At 37.7% G+C, this 22,987-nt stretch overlaps 1 protein-coding gene across 2 annotated transcripts in view; it reads right to left on the bottom strand.

Annotated features, from left to right (window-relative positions):
* LOC134211808 (uncharacterized) overlaps nucleotides 1–22,987 on the bottom strand; it is a 156,616-nt gene that overhangs the window by 121,594 nt on the left and 12,035 nt on the right. For both annotated transcript variants that reach the window (XM_062689069.1, XM_062689070.1), the window contains exons 3-6: nucleotides 22,540–22,952; nucleotides 22,271–22,420; nucleotides 22,107–22,203; nucleotides 20,898–21,062 (exon numbers count right to left, since the gene is read on the bottom strand). In XM_062689069.1, the coding sequence (XP_062545053.1) occupies nucleotides 20,898–21,062; nucleotides 22,107–22,203; nucleotides 22,271–22,420; nucleotides 22,540–22,952 (825 nt within the window). The remainder of the gene's footprint in view (nucleotides 1–20,897; nucleotides 21,063–22,106; nucleotides 22,204–22,270; nucleotides 22,421–22,539; nucleotides 22,953–22,987) is intronic.

Below are 22,987 nucleotides of genomic sequence, written 5' to 3'. Positions count from 1 at the left end.
CAATCAACGTTAGCGACAACATCAACGATCTATGGGAGTCGATCCATGGAGCGGTGAGCACAACAGCACGAGGTAGGCACTGCACAGAGGCGACCCAGGACGGGTTGGTTCGATGTGGAGTGTCAGACAGTGACAGACGAGAAGAACGTTGCCAGAAGCCAGAAGCCGGGTACCCGATCGAATAGAGATCGGTACAAGGAAGCAAGAGCAGCCGAAAAACGAACCCACCGCAGGAAGAAAAAAGAGTACGAAGAACAAGTTATTAGTGAGGCGCAGGAAAAAATGAAGCAGAACGATATGCGGAGGTTTTATGAGTCTGTCAATGGCGTGCGGAGAAAGACAGCGCCAACTCCCGCCATGTGCAACGACCAACAAGGGAATTTGCTGACAGATAAAACTGAAGTGGCTGCCAGGTGGAAGCAACACTTCGAGACTTTGTTGAATGGAGGAAGTGACGGTGCATCGGTGAACAGAATAAATATTAGCGACGATGGACAAGCTGTGGAGTCACCTACACTAGATGAGGTTAAAAAAGCTGTCAAAGAGCTGAAAAACAATAAGGCTGCGGGGAAGGACCAGCTCCCGGCTGAACTTCTCAAACCTGGCAGTGAGCAGCTTTATGAAGTTCTGCACCATATTATGTCGAAAATATGGGAAGACGAGGAAATGCCTGCTAGCTGGTTGGACGGCCTCATTTGCACTCTCTTTAAGAAAGGGCACAGACTGGAGTGCGCCAATTACCGAGGAATAACCCTCCTTAATTCGGCGTACAAAATTATGTCCCGTATCCTGTTCAACAGATTGAGACCGCTTGAAGAGTCCTTCGTCGGCGAATACCAAGCAGGTTTTCGTAAGGGCCGATCAACGACGGATCAAATGTTTACCCTGAGACAAATCCATGATAAATTCCGGGAGTACAACTTGCAGACACATCATCTGTTTATTGATTTCAAGGCGGCGTACGATTCAGTGAAACGGAATGAATTATGGCAAACTATTGTCACAATAAACTATTTGCAGCAACGCACTCTAGATCATTCTCCGAGCGTTTGTTTTGTTTTCCTCAACAGCTGATTCAAAATTGTTTCTAATGATTTTTTACATTTCCCCGGTAAATTCACCAACTTTTTGGATATACAAACCTTGCGTATCCCAAAACGAATCGATTAGGTAAAAAATCTTAAAAATCGGTCAACCCGTTCGCGAGTTAAATCGTCAGGAGGAAATCTCAACTCATTTTTATTATATAGAAGATTATGCTTGAACATGGTTTTCCGGCGAAACTGATACGGCTGATTCGAATAACGTTGGACGGATCGAAATCAAGTGTAAGGGTTGCGGATGAAATATCGACGTCATTTGTTACGTTAGATGGATTAAAGCAGGGTGATGCACTCTCGAACCTACTGTTCAATATAGCGCTCGAGGGAGCGATTAGGAGAGCTGGTGTGCAAAAAAGCGGTACCATTATCACAAAATCGCATATGCTCCTGGGATTTGCGGACGATATCGATATTATCGGAATTGATCGCCGTGCCGTGGAAGAGGCTTTTGCGCCTTTTGAGAGGGAGACAGCGAGGATTGGACTCATGATCAATACCAGCAAAACGAAGTACATGGTCGCTGGCAATCAACATGGGTTCATTAGTGGTGATGGTAGCGAAATGGTGCTGGATGGTGAAAAATTTGAAGTGGTAGAAGAATTTGTGTATCTTGGAACATTAGTGACGTGCGATAATGATGTTACCCGCGAGATGAAAAGGCGTATTGCAGCTGCAAATAGGGCTTATTACGGACTTCGTAACCAGCTTAAGTCCCGTAGTCTGCAAACGAAAACAAAACTCGCGCTGTATACTACTCTGATTCTTCCGGTGGCTTTATACGGCCATGAGACATGGACGTTAAAGGTAGAGTTTCCATTTCCCAGCCATTTTTGCTGTCCCGGGACTCGGGATGAAAATTGTTGTATATCCCGGGAAATCCCGGGATCCCGGGAATTTTCGATATTCTTAAACACATTTTTTTTTTGTTTTGAAAAAGTTTTTTTTTTCAAAGTTTAGGGGTAAAGATCATATTTGAGAAAGGCCAGATGATACAGAAGTCAAATTAAAACTAAATTCAATTTCAATTTAAATCCATCCTTGATTTGACTTCAAAATGCAAATAGTATTTGCGTTTGTATCGGAAAGTAGGGTTGCTGAAACAAATGTTCGCCGGATTTAGACCATTTCTAAGTTTTCATTCAAGCAGCGTATTTTCTGTGGCAATACTAGGTAGTGTCAGACACTTCGCTGTACACGGAAGATGCGCAGTGTAATCGTACTGGGAGCTAAGCTCACGAGTCACAACAAAAACACAATAGTAGAGTTCCCTATACTCCATTGCAGGTTACTGACTGATACTTCTACCAGCAGTCACAGCTCCCCCTATTCATCAACAGGTTATAGGTCCAGGAATGGTTCCAGATCTACAACTTAGTGTCGATAAACTAGTCCCAACTAAATAAGTAAGTAATCTTTGACGTAATCGCAGTACGGGATCCATGAATCGGTTGTATAAGTCGCGTGGCGCCGTGGGACAATGAATTGACTGCATTAATCATGGGTAGCGTCGTACCGAATTTATCGGGGCAGGTCAGCAAAGGCTAAGAAGAGCTTTTATCCAAAACATTCAGAAGCTGGTCAGCAGAAGTTCTGAAGGGACTCGGACCAAAACATAAACATAGGAGACGAAGAGCTCAGGATGACTAGCTCGTTGTTAGGAGGGCCGAGAAGATTACCGAGGCGTGCACAAATGATAATTAAATTACGCGTAAAATAGAATCACAAAATAAAATAAAATAGAAAAGCCAATATAACTTTACTTGATTTATTAATACTTTTTTCACATCAATCAATGAATTGAATCAATTTAGATTTAAAATTAAAACTTTTATTTTTGCGTCCTTTTTATGCTTCAAATATGTGCATCAAAATGAATGTAAATCAACAAAATATTTCAGGATGTGTAGAGAAATGCAGAAATATGTATCGAATAGTGTGCGACTCCTCGTTGTAGACGGAAGATAAGTAGGAATAATACGCCAGTTAGATGTATCTGCTCTTTTGTAACATCAAGGAATATTGTTAGTATCAGTCAGTAGACCCCCATAGGGTAAAGAAAACTCTAGTCTTGTGTCTTCTTTGTGAGCGAGTTCCCCTTGGCGTTGGGCGTTCAATGCAAATAAAAATTGTGAGCATACACACTATTAGTAAGCCTAAAGTAAAGAAAGATTTGTTGTCCCGGGTATCCCGGGATTTTCGGGATTTCAGAAACAATATCCCGGGAATCGGGAAATCCCGAAATTTCCTAAATCCCGGGTTTTTTCGTCCCGGGATGTCCCGGGATGGAAACTCTAGTTAAAGGAGGCTGATCGGAGAGCTCTCGGAGTGTTTGAGCGTAAGGTGCTGCGGAAAATACTCGGCGGTAAACAGGAGAACGGTATCTGGCGGCGTCGCATGAATCTCGAATTGTACCAGGTGTATAAAGGGCTGGATATTATTAAGCTTATACAACACGGCAGACTACGGTGGGCTGGTCACGTTGTTCGTATGCCGGAAGAACGTCAAGCGAAGATAATATTTAGTAGAGAACCCGGAAGAGGCCGCAGGTTTCGTGGAAGGCCGCGTACACGATGGCTTTTTGCAGTTGAAGAGGACCTGAGGGCGCTCAATGTTCAGGGCGACTGGAAGCGATTGGCCCAGGATCGAGTCCAGTGGAGAAGGATACTCCATTCGGCGTAGGTTCATCGAAGAGCTGTAGCCCATCAAGTATCAAGTAAGTAAGATGCTAAAGTGGAGGCCATTTACGTACAAGTTGTATGGAGAAGCAGGTATATCACCTAAAAAGTTCGTTTTCGGGGTGAAATGATAGCCTTTCGGTACATCTTCTATGTACGAGAAAGGCAAAATTTTTTGTGTTTTTAAAAATTGTATTTTTAAATGCTGATTTCTTATAAGAAAATTCAAGTTTTCACCAACTTTTGCTAATTCATCTGCTATTCAAAATCATTTCATTTTTATAATATTTTTTCAGTGTTTATAGTTTAACTGTGTGCGGGGTTATTTGGAGAGAAAATAGCATAATAGCAGTAAAATTATGGGGTGCTCTTCTTGCCCCGGGTGGCGATCTTGCCCCGTCCTCCCCTATATCAATTTGGTGTTAGTCGGTGCATACAATTTGGAAGAGCACCTTGTAGGCGTTCAGCAATGATATTGCGCGCCAGTTGCTACAATCCAGCTTATTGCTCTTGTAGATGGTCCATCCTCTCCACATTTATGTTGTATGAAACATGTTTAGGTTGCATGTGACATATTCTATGTTGCATGCAGCATGTCTTATTAGAAATGTTGCACGTTACATATTTCATATCAAATGTGCCATATTTTATGTTGCATGTAACATATTTTATGTCTCATGTCATGTCTTATTAGAATTTTGAAATAGACTTTAGACACAATCTGACGATTTTTTACGCGGATTTCGAAATCTAAGCGTTTTTTTTCTGGAAATTTTTCTAATGGTTTGAAATCCAAGCGTTTTTACTTAGACAATTTGCACGCGATTTTTTTACGACATTTTTTTACGGAATTTTCCGGTGCCATATTGACTGCCATCATGGTACTCTTCCATCTATGTTCTTAACCGACGTAGACTAGTACATTTCAAGACAAAATTTTCAAAACGACTTATCTGCTTTTGTAAACAAAGATTCAAACGACGATTTGACGAATCTGATAGCTCACCCACGCAAACCAACACCATCAACAGGTAGCGGAAACCTTCACCTACCTATTGGTGGTGTTGGTTTGCGTGGGAGAGCTATCAGATTCGTCAAATCGTCGTTTGAATCTTTGTTTACAAAAGCAGATAAGTCGTTTTGAAAATTTTGTCTTGATTTACAGTGTACATGTTTTTTTCTCAATGCTACACCCAAAAAAATCTGCACGTTCTTTCCACCTGAAAAAAATACGTAGATTTTTTCCACTTGAAATTCACGTAACTTTTACCTGATTTTCCGATAGAAATTTCATTCTACGTGAAAATCAGGTAAGTTCTACCTGAGTTTTGGATAGAATTCACCGGACACGTAAGTTTCACCTGAATTTTCTGAAGCATTTGCAGCTACGTGTGCACGTAAAATGTACCTGAAAATTCAGGTGGAAACAACGTTTAGATTATTTGGAGTGTATAAAAACGTTATTATAATGTATAAAAAAAAATAGATTGGTTAAGTAGTGTATAATCTTACAATGTAATTTTTAGATACGTTGCTGAAAATTGTGAGAAAATATTGTTTTTCTGTCGAAACATTGTAAAGTCAATAGTTTCGCAGTGTTGATTATAGATGGCCATCATCTGATTGAGTGATCCGAATTTGGCATAGTTTGTGCGACAGTGATTAGTTGAAATTAATTTCAATAAAATATTGGTTGAATCAATACGCTGCGAAACTATGAAGGAAATGGTGTTTACATATATTATTAATAATAGAGGACCCAAATGAGAGCCCTGGGGAACACCTGAAGTGTCTTGAATGGGTTTTGATCTATTGTTGTTAAATTTTATAATTAATTGGCGATCAGTTAAGTGGGATTCAAGCCATTAAAGGAGTCCAGGCTCCATTACAGTTTTTTACAATTTGAATAAAAGCATGGTTATGTCTATGCGATCAAATGCTTTACTAGCTTTACTAAAGTCCGTATAAAGAGCTTCAACGTGGTTTCCTTTATCCATTGCATTGTGCGTATAATCAACAAATTGAAGTAAATTGGTTGAACTTGAACGCCCTTTAAAGAAGCCATGCTGCACGTCTGTAATTCGGTGTTTTACTTGTTGGAATAATTTTAAGTTTACAATAGCCTCAAATAGCCATAAATGTTGTTGTTTTCTGATGTAATATTTGACAGTGACAGCTGTCAAATATTACATCAGAACAAATATATCCGATAGTTGAATCAACAACCCTATTTGTGGTTGTATCAACCAGAAATATTGCTATTCAAAAATTAATGCAAAAATATTGTTGATTTGAAGCAGAATCAGGTTGATTCAAGCACATTTTTTCTCCGTGAACAAGCAAAAATACACCGGCTTCGGAAACACCAGTTAAGTTTTTTTGAACGTTCTGGAAAACGTGACTGGTGTTCCCGATCGGAGCATGGAGCTCGTAATCGGAGCATTGAAAATAGCATAGTTTCGCTAAATATTTTCCGTACCGTAAAGTACGTTGACATGTCAATTGAACGTATTTTCTGGAGCTGATAATAAAGCCAATTTTCATTAAAATTTTGCTTAATCCTACCTTCGCTATTTTTATATAACCCGGGCTATATTATTGAAGCATATGCTTGCTATTTTGCTTACATAACATCTACGAAATAATGAATTCCATTAATCAGCCTTGGGCTGGAAGTCTCGCTAATAAAAAAAAACCAGTTTAATTCACCTACAGTGAGATTCCTTAGTCGTAAGGAAATATTGTCAGCCTCCAGTATATTAAACGAGATAAAAATATTCAACTTCCCACGGCGATTGAGCGTATAAAGTAACAAATTAATTGCCTACCAAAAGGCGGATTTCATACGCTAGGAAAAGAATGAATTCTGTCATCAAAAGAAAAAGTAGAATCATGAAAAAAAAAAATCACAGCGAGGTATGGAATGCAGCTTTCAAAATAATTTTCGAAATTTCAAAATAAAATTTATTTATTAATAATTTATAGTATGAGGTTAGAATTTTTATTATCTACATTATACATATATTAATTTGATTGTTAATGACAATGAAGTTTTTTCTTGAAATTATTTCGGAGATGGTACTACTTTTAATCCTAATTGAATTTCTAATCCCGCCTAATAAATCATTTTCAAAAAAATCTCTGTTTGTAATTTTTAAAATTATTTTCAATTCCATTGGCTATACCTTGCCATGTTAAATTTCAGTGATTCTACTTTTCCTCTGATGACAGCGTTCATCCACTTCTCCTCGCGTATGGGTTGAGTGACAACAAAATGAACGAATACGCACTGTACGTCATACTGTATATATCAGGCGCTCGTCGGATTAAATAGCTATAGACCTGTGCAGCGGTTCATCGAATTCACTCACCCGATGGATTTTGACATTAGAGCGGGTCGTCTTCTCGAACAAAAGTTCATTTTGCGTTCATTATGCGACCCGCTCAAACGTCATAATTTCTTGGGGGAGTTCATTTTGCGTTAGTCTATTGTTACATGGTTAGTAACTATAGTAATGCTGGTAGCGTATACATAATAGTGGGGCACAGCTGTATGGAAAAACGCATACTTCGTCCGATCAAATGAGATCAAGGTTTTTCTGAATCGTTTTGGGACCCCAATCAACTGTGCACTGTGGAAATCCAATATAAAGCTAGGAAAAGGGACCACTAGCGTAAACACGTCTTACCTGTCAGAATGACTAAAGCTGAAAGAGGACGAGGTTTTCTAGGTTGCTACGATGAGCTGATGCATGAATACTCGTGATGAACCCAACTTTCATATCACGGTTTCCGCATAGCATGCGTTCTTGAAGTTCATCATCTAGTACCACACATCTTCCCTCCTCTCCAGAATAAGAATGCAATAACAATTGAATATAAATAATATATAATATATATAAACACATAAAAATATTTTAAATAATGCATTAATTCAACAATACGCTTCCGAACCGGAACAATAGAACAATATTACACTTTTAGTTTCTGTATATTAATTCCATTACAAATAGGTGCCTAAATTTGAAGGCTCCGGCTGTTGTGTATGGCTAATATTCTTTTTCTGTAGGTTTGCTTACTGTTTTTTGAGAGCCTCGTTCAACCGTTCCATAACATGACTTTTCTTGTTTCTACTCATACGCAGCGCAAACAATATGGGATCCAGTTCAATACCTGTAGCTCAAAGCCATGATAGTGTGCTTGTGCTAGCCAAAGCCACTGGATCATCAATCTTAATTAAGATATTTATGATAGAAATAGTCACTTTAATGGTTTCTACAAATAATCAATCACAACGTATGTGAAATTAAGGTACGAGAACATGATTCGTGTTGAAAGAAAATTGTCTAGAGCAGCTCTGAATGTCGCCAGTGTTGTGATATCTATTGCTGATGCTGTTGTATTTCATTTCCTTGGTGAATGAACGACTCAAGAAAAAAAACTATCAATGTGTGATTTTTTTTACAGTTTGGCATCAAATTTGCAATTTCAACTCCCAGATTGCAACCATTGAACTTCTCCTTTAGTAGGACTGCAATCAAAGTTAGTGAGTACTAACGATAGATCTTCATTGCAATCTTCACACCAGCTTTCTTCTTCATAATCAAATGCACGGTTATCGCATACTGTGCCATTGATCAGTTCGAATGACACTAATGAAGAATGTAACATCTATGTGTTTATTTATATCCTAGCGGTCGAAAATAGAGTTTTAGTTAACGAACCTAACATTTTAACTCTATGCCATCTACAATACTCTGCAATTCAAATTCAATTGATCGTAAAATTAATCGTCAATCAATAAATTATTATTTCACAAACGTTGAAAAAAAACATATCTCAACAAAATTCTTCAAGATAGCTTTGATTAAGTCTCACAGTTTAGTATTGCTGCAATGCAATAAGCCACTGAAACCTTCTTTGCTTTTTCATAGAATAATGCTAGGCGGCCATTTCATTCGAAAAATGACTATCAAAGTACCTCGCTTATTCAGTCTCGGCTACAACAGCATCGATACTGAAGTTGAAATATATTTTAGTATGAAATCCGAATTCGTAATTGTTCAGATCTGTTTCCATTGCATTTGGTATTTATGAATTCTACCTATACACAGAGCTCAAATCAGTTGAGCTTATTTTTTTCAATATTGCTGATCTGCAAGATTTTTTTGTAATTGTTCCATTAAATAACCAAAATTGTTGGAAAAGGAAAAGAATACTCACTTTTGGGTGAGTCACCCATTCTGTGTGAAGTGTTGCATCCAGACTTGCTTTTTACTGAGCAACGAACCTCATTTTAACACAACGAGCATATCAATCACTTTATCTAAGCCAATATAGATCATTCCTTCTACAGAGAATCGAGCTATTACCGGATGATGGTTTGAACAATGAACCATTGCCAGATTTTAAAGTTTGAACTTGAACAAATTTAAATTTTGAAATAATTCGGTCAGAGTTTTGAAAGCCTGTTGAGCATTTGTATTGCATTCGTTTGGTCTATCTATTCTATCAACTCTTCCAATATTTTCTATACAAGAGCATTCGTTTAAGTACAATTGCAATATTCGTTCTACTGATAATATCGTTCTGTTTTTTCATAACATAGAACTTATTCTCGAGTTATTTTAAAATTCATTGAAGCATGATCAATTAAATCTGCACTTTCTGTTCTGTCAGCACGATCCCCCTCGACCTAGTTAGTGTGATAGATTTGGCCAGCTTAGCGCGATATTCAGTATCCGCTTTATGAGACTCTTTTCACTCGTTCAGTGCAGTCCACTTGACTCGCTCTGCGTGATCCACTTTACATATTCTGGATGGTGCATTTGACTCGATCTGCGCGGTCTATTTGACCCGCTCTGCGCGGTCCATTTGACCCGTTCTGCGCGGTCCATTTGACCCGCTCTGCGCGGTCCATTTGATCCGCTCTGCGCGGTCCATTTGACCCGCTCTGTGCGGTCTATTTGACCCGCTCTGCGCAATCCATTTGACCCGCTCTGCGCGGTCCATTTGACCCGCTCTGCGCGGTCCATTTGACCCGCTCTGCGCGGTCCATTTGACCCGCTCTGCGCGGTCCATTTGACCCGCTCTGCGCGGTCCATTTGACCCGCTCTGCGCGGTCCATTTGACCCGCTCTGCGCGGTCCATTTGACCCGCTCTGCGCGGTCCATTTGACCCGCTTTGCGCGATCCATTTGACCCGCCTTGCGCGGTCCACCTGATCCGCTCTGCGCGATCTTCAAGATTAGCCTAATGCACTGTACCTAGTGACTACAGTGCCATACACTTTTATTTTATTGTTTTCACCTCGCTTAATTGTTCTGCTAACCTGCGCAGTGAATATCCCGTTTTCTTCTGGTTGGCTTTGTTGGTTTTCTTCTGGTTAGCAACTTTAATTTAAATAAACTCTAAATGGTCCCTTTTCAACTAACATGTTGTATAATGTTCCTCTTAGCGTTGTAATAATGAAAATTTGCAACTCCTGGCAGGATCGCCATTGTGGAAATCCAATATAAAGCTAGGAAAAGGGACCACTAGCGTAAACACGTCTTACCTGTCAGAATGACTAAAGCTGAAAGAGGACGAGGTTTTCTAGGTTGCTACGATGAGCTGATGCATGAATACTCGTGATGAACCCAACTTTCATATCACGGTTTCCGCATAGCATGCGTTCTTGAAGTTCATCATCTAGTACCACATATGCACAATATGGTCTCGATTGGTTGCGACCTCGCATGCCGCATCGCGTTTAAATTTAACATGGAGATTAGTATGGGAAAACATACTTTTTTATATTTTTGCTATTAGCGGCTTCAATTTATCATCAATCACGTGACTGAATACGTTAGCATATAGTCTGGAAGGTGCAGAAAGACTTTGCCGAGGAAGGTACGTAGTTGGAAAATCTACAAAAAATGTTATTACGTTTCTAAAATTGATTGTTCAAACCATATGCAAGAAATCAATGTTTCTGCCAGCACTACCGGATGACTTATGGTTATCGAAGGACAAAACCCATCTTCCTTCTTGTCTTGTTTTTTTTTGTGAAATGATTCCGGATAGCTCCCATTAACTCTAAAGCCCTATAAGATCAATTATTTTGAAATAACATTCAGTTAAATTATTGGTCTACGTAGTTAAGCAGTGCTGACATAATAAACGATTTTTTGCATATGGTTTGAACACTCAATCTTCAAAGCATTATAACTTTTTTCGTGGACGTTCCAGCAACGTGCCTTCTTCGGCAAAGTTTTTCGGCATCCTTTGGGTTATACTTTAACGCAATGTGCCACTTGGTTTACGATGAACTGAAACCTCTAGTAGTAGAAATGCAAAAATATACGTTCTCCCATACAAATTTCCATACAAACTTCAAACGCGATGCGGAAAGCAAGGAAGCAACCAGTCGGTCCCAAATTCTGCACAGTTGTTCAGGACCCAGAATGGCTTCGAGAAACCATTGATTTGAAAAAATGACCATGACGCCCCACTCTAATACATATACTCGTAATTTCCAGAGAGCTCGATTATAATAATTAATCCAGAACTAACTTTGATCTGATCATTGATCTGAACCAAACTCAATAGCGTTCAATAATAACATATATTTCGCTCTATGGATGCCTAATTTTGGAATACTTATCTTGTTTAATACCTTAAAAATGAGTAAATTTATATGTTAGTAAATTTCAGAATTTGCACACATACACACACATACATGCATATAAATGGTCTTTTAGTGTCTCAAAACATGCTCACATTTGCTATCTAGCTTCCACTGAAGACATTTTTGAAATCCCTTTATTTTTTTTTTCGTTTTTGCTTTTCTGAGAAGATTGTGCTTCTAGGGTATCTGTTCCCATATTAATAACAGCCCGTATATTAATCCCAACCGTCGATAAACCAAATAAAAAATCAATTTAATTACCATTTCACACATCGTATGTACTCAATAATGGATGGAACACATTCTCGAATGTTTGGAATATTATTCAAGATTTTTTTTGAATAATGATTTAATGCACAAGAATCAAATTATTAAAAGATAAAATTATAAAGCACTTTTATTTTCATTTTCCTACCTCTGAACTGTTGGTTTGATGCACTGCTCGATTGCTACTAGCAGATTCATCTGTTTTCACGCCGTTGTTTTCCACTTAATTTCAAGCTAACACAAATGTATCCTTTCAAAATTCACTTCATAACATGTAAAGCACATCACATTTTCACTATGAATATTAATATATTTGAAAAATCAACGCGATTTCCTATAGTTTGATATAGGTTTATTTCGAACAACGTCTAAATGATCCTTGTCCGTATTCCAAACTGTTTACATGGCTTGCAGTACTCTAAAGGGTTGCCGACCTAGATTTTTATTTCAAAAATGCTTGAATGAATTTTTATGTGAAATTCAACTCTTATGTTTGTAAAATTAAGCATATCGAATAGATAATCTATGACAAACATAAAATTAAACCGATAAGTTGGAAAACTACAACAAAAACTGCAATTTTGTAATTATATTTCAACTCAAATACAAAACATTGAAGAATTCGGCATCACTGCAATCATATCGTTACGTATACACACAAGTAATAGTGTGCGTATTTTGTGTTGGAAACAGTATTATTGATATAGGTACAAGCATAGGATTAACTTTTTTTTGAATGTTATTGAAATAGGTACATGGCGGTGATGGTGTTTCTTAGCTAAATACTTCGATAATGTGATAATAATTTCATTTTTGAAGTTAACAAATTGTTTTCAATTAAAAATTACGTGAGCCGAGCATAATTATTCTCATGTTTCTTGATTATTGGGTGAGAAATCAATGCATTTAACATGCCCATTACCTTATTGTTATTGATATAGGAACAGATACCCTATATATTCCCCAATTAAAATCAATTGTTTCTTTGAAACAAATCAGAAAAATAAGAATATTTCCATATCATTTCATTCGTTATAATTATGTTTTCAGTATTAAAGTAAATTTGTTCCAAATGCCATACATTGTATTTCATAATTCGAGAAATTTATTGATAGATTAACACGTAACACGAGTACAACGTACTCTCCCAAAATATATGCCACCGACTAACACCAATCGCAAGACATTTTGTGGGGCAGTACCAGGCGGGATTTATGGGTGAACGGTCTACCACATATCAGGTGTTCGCCATACGTCAGGTATTGCAGAAATGGCGCGAATACAACGTGCCAACACATCATCTATTTATCGACTTCAAAGCCGCAATCGATCGGGACCAGCTATGGCAGCTAATGCACGAAAACGGTTTTCCGGATAAACTGATACGGTTGATCAAGGCGACGATGGATCGTGTAATTTGCGTAGTTCGAGTTTCAGTTGCATTCTCGAGTCCCTTAAAAACGCAGAGGGTTACGGCAAGGTGATGGTCTTTCGTGTCTGCTATTCAACATCGCTTTGGACAGAGTAACACGAAGGGCAGGGATTGACACTAGTGCTACGATTTTAACAAAGTCCGTCCAGTTATTTGGTTTCGCCGACGACATTGATATTATGGAACGTAACTTGGATGGAGGAAACCTACATCAGACTGAAAAGTTAAGCTAAACGGATTGGACTAGTCATCAACACGTCGAAGACAAAGTACATGATAGGAATAGGCTCAACAGCGGACAACGTAAGTCATTCACCACGAGTTTGTATTGGTGGTGACGAAATCGAGGTGGTTGAAGAATTCATCTACTTGAGCTTACTGATGACCTCCGATAACGATACCAGCAGAGAAATTCGGAGACGCATCATGGCAGGAACTCGTAGTACTTTGTACTCCGCAAAACGCTCCGATCGAGTAGAGTTCGCCGCCGTACCAAACTGACCATCTACAAAACGCTTATAAGACCGGTAGCTTTCTACGGACACGAGACCTGGACGATGATCGTGGAGGACCAACGCGCACTGTGAGTTTTCGAAAGGAAAGTGCTGTGTATCATCTATGGTTGGGTGCAGATGGCGGACGGTACGTGTAGGAGGCGAATGAACCACGAGTTGCATCAGCTGTTGGGGGAACCATCTATCGTTTACACCGCGAAAATCGGAAGACTGCACTCTGAGAATAGTTACCTTTTCGAACAAAAAAAAATATTGAAATTAAAATATGTTTATTTTAAAATCAAAACTATAGTACTATTGAAGCAAACATTTTTATCGTTGTTTTACTGCAATTCTGTGTAAATGAATACAGTTTAGATACAATAAAATATTTTATTACCAACAAACAATATTTGATTAAATTTTAATAAAAATCAGGTTATTGTTTTTTTGCAATTCCAGATAATATGTTATAATCACCATTACATGTAAAACTCAAATGAGGTTTATAAGATGAACTATAATACTCATATGGGTGCTATACTGGAAAACCAACATGTTTAGAATTTCCCTAATGTCCTAGTTGTGTTTCTGACTAGTGTCTCAAAACAGAAAAGCAACTCAGAACAACTGAAAGTTTTAAATTGGACTGAGTGTTGATTGTGCATTGCCATTGCTAAGTATCAGCCGAATATTCTACATTTTCACAGGCATCATATAAAATAATCTGATAATAGTTTGTCACAGTGTAATCTGTCGTGATTTTTACGAGCACACGGAGAAAAACCAGCTTAGTTTGAAACAACCAAAATGTTGGTTGATTTTCTAACTATTAAAACATCTTGTTTTTAAACAAAAGTTGTTTGGATTTATAAAAGCATGAAGGTTGAATCAAGCTGTTTTGTTAAGTTGATTCAAACCAAAATTTCAGTTTGTTTCAACATGTATATTGTAGTTCCAAACCAATATTTTTGTTGTTGTTCCCAAAAGATCAGGCTGTTTCTACCAGATATTAGGTTGCTCGTTTATGTTAGTGATAACACACGGATCAGGATAATTTTTGTTCATCTTGCTTTTCCGGGCATTTTCAGATGTCGTTTGTCTGAAAACACATTTCATTTTCTACAATTGTGCGTATCTTATGTTGCCAGAAAAGCTTATTCCTTTATCGTAATCATCGAGGTAATCATCAATTATGCTAATCAAAGGTAAGCATAAATTATAAAATATAAAAATACGCTATCTCCAATGTGTTTTTATTAAAATTAGGAAAAACGGCCATCGAAACGAAGAATTGGATCCAAGAAAATGCAAATGAAGGCGGCCAAGATGATAACCCCAGAGGCCAGAAGCGGAAAAATACTACGAAATATATAATTCTACGAATACGTGGAAATAATCCGACGAAAAATCTCTATGCATATTTGTCATACCAAATAATTGGTATGACAAATATGCATAGAGAATTTCCGTGGGATTATCTCGGTATCTCTTAGCTCTGTTGCTTAAAAGTAATGTCAAATATACATTATAAAATAATACGTAGGGGAAAATACCTATTCTTGGCAGTCTAAGACATTCGTCAAATTGAATGATAAGAATAATGAATAATTACACTAAAATACAGGTACAGTTTAACTGGTATACATTTGTATACTCTTTCTTTGATGATTGGTGTTCACTAAATATAACAGCTTTTACCACAAACTAAGTAAATTTAATATAAAGTAACAGGTCAACATTTCTTCTATTGGCATAGCAATTTCTATTATCAGCAATGAGTTTGCTCCCTTTAGCAACTAGACATGGAAGTAGAAAACTGGTAATGTATTGGTGCCAAATGCTGGTTGTTTCTATCCTCCAGTAGTAAAATTCATTCATATTTATCGGCCGCACGCTCATCTCGCTTCACTCAATTTTGGAACAAACTTTATTGTTTATCAAAACTGGCTTTAAACAAAGCAGGAATTTTTAGCCTTGGCATCAATTTTATGTCATGTAGGGGGTCGTTCAAAAATGACGTCCACAGTTTGAGGGGGAGGGGAGTCAAGATTTTGTGACAGTGCGTACACTCGGTATACAAAAAAGCGTGACAGAGTGGGGAGGGGGGTCTAAAAATCTCAAAAAGTAGTGGACGTCATATTTTAATCACCCCTAGTTAGATAGGCAAAAGCATTTAAACACATTGTAAAACAAATTTAACCCTTAGGCGGCCAACAAAAAACAGACGTGAGTGGCAGATTGGGTAGCCGTGTACCCAGATATTGACAATTTCATAACTTTTACCATTTTCAACCTATTTGAATTATGTTGGCCATTTTGGAGAAGGGGACTTACATGCTTTTTGTCCGCTGCCAAGATTTTCATCTTTTGTCTTTTGTAATGCCTTATAGTCGTAAGCAAGAGTCTATCAACCAGTTTCAAATATACAACTTGCTCTTTGCGGTCCTTACATGATATGTTTGTTTCATAAAAAAAAAATCATGGTTGTTGTGTACAAGACACGACTGCTCGACGTAAACTACGTAAAACCAAATCTATACACATGAGAAGGAATTTTTGTCTGTCTGCCTTTATAGACTAGGAAACGGCATGAACATTTGTAAGTAGAGGTTTTTGGAAACAATGAAGATTCTTATAATGGTATTAGACCCCTCCTCTTCTGTAAGGGGGACTCCCATATAAATGAAGTACAAATTTCTGCTTTAATCGAGAATTAATCTAAAAAAAATGGAATCCAAATTTGCAAATTTCGAATACTTAACCGTCTTTTAAATAATGTAAAAAATATATAATTAATCAATTTTAGTTGAAACGAAGCTCGTCGGTTCTGGAAGTATAGTATATTAACAATATATTCCACCTCGTGAGTCTTCATATGTTGAAAAAATGGGCAGCTGCAGCACTGTCCTATCCACCCGCTGGAGCCACCCCATTCTTACACTACGTTTCACAGTTGAATAATAGATAATACCCTAAAAGTAGGCAATTATTTATGGTTGCGCTATGTAGGAATGGGAATGGTTATGATTTTTTTAATGAGCTTGGAAATTATTGAAGATGCCAAAGGAAAACGGTCCTGTCAGCCACATAAGGGTTAAACTACTACGGTGTTGCTATCACTTTTGATATAATTCATGGTCTGCGTAAAAATCTGAATAGAAGCATTTGTATTTTAACACTTTTTTTTAAATAAATGCCATCGCCGGATATTTTGTTCGTATTTTTGCTAAAATCGAGTCACAGAGTTGTGAGTAGTATCTTTCTAGCGTGTGTTTGATATGCTCACAAACACATTAGTGCTGTCCAATGAGAGCTTGAAGTAGCTCGAAGTTTCTTCCTGTCCTGCTCATGCCCATTTGTTGACAAAAAAGAACGAGCAGGACGGGAACAACTTCGAGCTACTTCGAGCTGCTCATTGGACAGCACTATTCTCTCGCCCTATTCCGAAGTGTGCTGCTGTCAAAGAAAACTAACAGTCCCGATTTTATTTAGTGAAACATAGAGCAAATATTGCATAAATTTGCTCTTTTTGGTGATAATCAAGTGGTGATAAAGTGTAAAAAGTAGTTTACGTACTTAATTTGTCGTGTCATACGCAATAAAGAAGAGAAACAGGCGATTCAATAAAGTAAGTAACAGTTTGCTTTTCGTGCGCTGCTTTCTTTGGCAATGCAATAATGGCAAGGATTTCGTAGGCGCAAATTTGTTTCGGTGATTAACACATCAAATCTTGCTACTTTTACACAAACAACTTATTCAAATGAAAGCTTAGACTTGAAATTATGTGACTGAATCAAAATTATGTTCATAAATAGTGCATGTTTGCTGGAAAACGCAAATATTAATGAGGGTGCCAACAACAGTCGCACCCTGCCAATGCCGTATTCTACCCTATAAGTTTTTCATTCTTCCCGATTATTTTTAGATTAAATGATTTTTTGGTTACCACACATTGTATTTAATAACTTCCTCCTCCCAAATCTTGGTAATGACCCAGTTCTAGCCAGTGCCTCACCACCGTGTTTAAATAGCTCTCCTGGTAGTTGGTCAACCCCAGGGGCTTTGTTGTTCTTCAGCCGGCCAATCTCCTCCTGGATTTCATGGAGATCCGGAGCCGGTAAAATTATGTCCTGCGCGCGTTCTCCCAGACCCATCACCATACCGTCATCTTCGTCTGCCACATCGCCATTCAGGTGTTCGTAGTGCTGCCGTCACCTTTGGATCACCTCACGCTCGTTCGTAAGAAGGTTCCCGTTTATGTTCTTACACATATCAGGCTGTGGCACGTGGCCCTTACGTGAATGGTTTAACTTCTCATAGAACTTATATCAGCACGTGCTTTAAACATTTTAACAAATATGCATTTGTTTGTTCCGTTTTAACAATAAACTTGTTGTTTTGCCTGCGGCGTTTGTTTTCAATCCATATGGCTTTAACTCCTGTCTTTGTTGTACGAGAAAGGCAAAAAGAAAATTACTGTTTTACACAGATACCTACTGAAAGAAGAATCAGCAACTTCTCAATATTGATGGTTTAAAAGCGTTTATTGATTTATCAAATAATTTACTTTACATTTTTTAGATTTTAGATGTGTATGAAGAATACTCTACTTTTCTATAAGAAACTATAGAGGAATTACATATACATATCGTTATATGTAATTCATCTGGATGTTGCTTCCCTAGTTATCATTATACATATAAAATGTCGTAGATATCTAAAATTAATGTTTCAATACCTATACAATATGTTATTGGGGTCTATAATGTTTCCAAAGTGATAGCTACGTTTTATTTTTCTGAGTATCAACTCACGGTATAGCCTAGTCACGATATTAGGCACTACTGGCGTAAAAAATGGCCTAATACCGCGACAATTGTTATGATAAATAAAAGTAATAGAAGTAAATATCATTGAAAAATTAGGTTACTAGAATTATAACCATAATTCTGAACATTTTGCTATAGCGGATGGAAAATTTTGACTGATCGAGGCATACATTATCATATTTATTTTTAGCGTCTAATTTAAAAATAATGTGATGTGTATATGACAGACCTCAGTACCTCCTTCTTCTTCTTCTTCTTATTGGCATTACATCCTCACACTGGGACAGAGCCTCCTCGCAGCTTAGTGTTCATTAAGCACTTCCACAGTTATTATTTGCGAGGTTTCTAAGCCAGGTTACCATTTTTGCATTCGTATATCATGAGGCTAGCACGATGATACTTTTATGCCCAGGGAAGTCGAGACAATTTCCAATCCGAAAATTGCCTAGACTGGCACCGGGAATCGAACCCAGCCACCCTCAGCATGGTCTTGCTTTGTAGCCGCGCGTCTTACCGCACGGCTAAGGAGGGCTTCAGTACCTCCTATAATCATCAATTTGGGTAAAATCAACGGTATTAGCACGGTGACAGGTGACAGTACTATACATGCCTTGTTTCTCATATAGATAGTAGAATCTAGGAATCCTACATTCAGAGATATGCGAAAGCGGCCATCTTGAGCCAATCGAGCATTGAGAGCTGTCAGAATCTGAGCCAAATGAACATTGTTATTGTTGCGGATTGAAAGGTATTGCGATTGTAATGAAAAAGATTTTACGAAAAGTTTTGTCGAATAAACAATTTGTTTTATATTGGCAAGTTGAAGTAGTCTAGTTTATGCATGGTACTTTGTTCATTTGTATTGCACTTTTATTTTAGTGATAATGCACTGTTGGACGTTAGATAACGAAATCTGAAAACGCCATTATACGCAAAGTCATGTTCGAGCTCCAACATTTTGCGCCACGGCAAGTGCTGGCAGCGTTTGTTTACGAAAGTAACAGCGTTGCTAAATCGTCTGGAAAAATATTCGCACATCTCTTAATATAGGATCCCTAGTAGAATCTATAGATGAGCGAAAGCATTGCTGAGTCGCTTTTTTTGACCGTGCACACGCGCATATGACGTCACAGCCCTTAACATTTCCATTTAAATCGTGACGTCATGCTCGTTTGGAGACACGTTTGACAGTTCGTTTGGAGACAGAGGATTTATCTTCGATCATCATATAGGGGCAGTAGGGGCAATATGAGCCACCCTCATTTTGAGCTTATTGACAAGTTTTATCATGTAAAAGTTATATGATCTTTAAGAGGATGCTCCACATATGCACCAACGCGAAAACCGCATTAAAATTCAATTCAAACATGAAAATACAAAAATGTAAATTTTCGCTGCATAGGCAAAATTATTATAAGATTTGAAGTTTATAAATAAGATTTTGACACAAAACTGATTCAAATACAGGCCAAAAATACACCACAATCAAAAGATATATTAAAATTGAATATTGTGCACACATGTTTGTATTGATATAAATCTGAATTTATGATAAAACTTTTTTTTACCAAAACCAATCTCTATGGGGCAATATGGGCATACCTGCACAGAGCAAGATATCAGGTCCTAAAATGTAAATTAGTTCAAATTTCAGTAGTCAAATACAAGAATATTATCATATATGTGAGATTCATTACGGAAAAATTACAACAGTGCATTACTGCGATTGAAACAGAAAAAAAAGACCATTGACCAATTGAAATGTGGCTGTTCAAACGGTGAAGAGTGCCAAATCGGTTCAGTCCGCTGTTGTGCAGTTTTTTAATTTTATTTGGTATGGAATACTCACAACTGTTGTAGGAATATCATATTCTTCCATATTACGATACTTTTTTCGCCTAAATAAACGTTTTGGATGGGTGGCCCATACTGCCCCAAATGGTGGCTCATATTGCCCTGTATAGTCACAGGAACACACATTGAAATTAATACATTTTCAAAAGTGCATTCCAACAATTTCCAAACGCATTTTTTGTCATTCATCGACGTAATATGAAAGGTAACATTCTCTAGTATGAGTCAACTACATTTGAATGATGTTTTTTGACCTTTTCAGCGCTTTTCAGAACGATTTCCTTAGGTGGCCCATATTGCCCCGATCACCCCTATTCCACTATCTATAGTTTCTCATATAGACGATACATTTTCAATATATATATCGGAATATTTTTTCTCCTTTTTTGTTGGAATACTTGGTTTGGGCAAGGATTAAGAATATATAAAAACCTTATTTTGGCTAAAAATGGTAACAACCCTATAAAATGCGAATATCAGGCAAGAACTGCTGCAATCTCGATTGCTTGAATACCTTTTACAAAATTCGAAAATCTTCTTAAAAAAAGGGATAAAATGCATAAAAAACTAACCTGGATTGTCTGCAATCATTCGATACACAAAAAGTGCAATGAAGTCTTCAGAAAGTGATTCCCACAAACCATCACTTGCAATAATCAGGAAATCTTCTTTGCCTTCCAGCGATATTGTTGAAACATCCGGCTCGCCAGTAATATATGGTTTTAATGGAGCATCACCTAGAAAAAAAAAATCAACAATCAGACTTTATGTTTTTACTGATTTTCCGAAAAAAAGTTCGATTATTGTAAATATGATAAATAATATATCACTCATCAAAGTCGTGAAGTAAATGATACAAAAATGCCAAATCTTCTAAAATTAACATGGGATATATAGGGGAAATGGGGCCCTCCTTAGCCGTGCGGTAAGATGCGCGGCTACAAAGCAAGACCATGCTGAGGGTGGCTGGGTTCGATTCCCGGTGCCGGTCTAGACAATTTTCGAATTGGAAATTGTCTCGACTTCCCTGGGCATAAAAGTATCATCGTGTTAGCCTCATGATATACGAATGCAAAAATGGTAACTTGGCTTAGAAACCTCGCAGTTAATAACTGTGGAAGTGCTTAATGAACACTAAGCTGCGAGGCGGCAATGTCCCAGTGGGGGATGTAATGCCAACGAAGAAGAAGAAGATATAGGGGAAATGAAGGCTTTGGCAGGTTTTGTTCTATTATTGTCAGGGGGTTTTCTATAACTAGTTGTGCTTAAGTTTGGCCTAAACATACTTTGCATATCAAAGAATATTGTGGCCAAAGTTCATAAAATTTGGTCAACAAAAACCGTCATTTCCCCTAATAGGTCTGGCTGAATTACATTAAATAAAAGTTGTAAAAAAAGACAAACCATAGACAAGTCGCTGACATATTGTGACTGTAGCGGCAAAAGCGACCAAACTGACCACTATCGACAGCATCTTAAAATCCTTAACAGAATGGAATTAAGGAGCGCCAAATCTAAAGACTAGTTGAAAGGTTTTTTTTATGACTGTGCCTGGCTTTTCAACTTTCTATTCCTAGCATTCTGACAAGTTTGTCTTTCTGTGCTTATATCCTATTCTGAATTTAAGCTTTTAGCATACGATGCCACTTGATGCCATACTTCATAGAACTGATTTTCGCTGGGAATAATGCATATGCATATGACTGATACACTGCCAGCACCGATTCGTTTATATTATCCTTTTTAAATTAAAGCTTCAATAATCAAAAATAATATTTTACCGATAGCTCTGGATACTGCAAGCTGCCCATTAACACGATAGGTTCCATTCCAGTTCAAAACGACACCTCCAAGTTTTTCAATTCTGCTACATTCACTCTTGAAAAAAAAAATATGTATCTATTAGTAAGGTACTTGAGAAATATTTCTATAAGAAGTAACATACCTCTACCGAAGGGACATGCGGTGATACTATTTGACAAACTTTTCCTTCGCATACTAGCAAAGCCTGTGAGTCACCAACCCAACCAACAAAGAGCCGTTTCTCGATTGCACGATAAATGCATGCTAGTGCAGTAGTTCCGCAATTGAGTGCCTATTGGTAAGAATTTATTTTTAATGAACAAATTGAGTGCCTATTGGTAAGAATGATTTTAATGAACAAAATAGGTTCAAAATACCTCGATCAATGTACTCAAAATCTCAAATGCTTACATGTTTGTCTGATTTATCTATAAAAGCCACGTCCGTTTTTAAGAATGCTTCTTTAATTGCTCCTTCTATGTTGTGCGGATATTTCGAACTTTTTGCAATGTTGTAGCAAAGGTGAGCTGCTGTGAAAAATGCTGCATCTTGGCCCCCGTGTCCATCGAACACACCATAGAAGCTGGTCGGCTCGTGATTTCTAACTGCAAACATTCCATTGAAGTCGCCGATGCACACGTGTCTGTCTTCCATTTTTCGGCGCGTGTTCTTAATTGCTTTGACGCAGTGCCGCGGAGTTTGCATTAATACTGATGCAGAACTTTTCGCCAGAATTTCGTTCAACTCAGCGTTATCAAGCAACCTTTCACAAATACCATTCGTGTGTGATATGACAATTGCGATCAATTTTAGAGGATTATATGCTATAAAAAAGAAAGTTTTATGATTGTTGTTTCAA

This window comes from Armigeres subalbatus, chromosome 2 (assembly GCF_024139115.2).
Source record: "Armigeres subalbatus isolate Guangzhou_Male chromosome 2, GZ_Asu_2, whole genome shotgun sequence".
In the NCBI taxonomy this organism is placed as follows: Eukaryota; Metazoa; Arthropoda; class Insecta; order Diptera; family Culicidae; genus Armigeres; species Armigeres subalbatus.
This window is presented reverse-complemented; position numbering and strand designations above follow the sequence as displayed.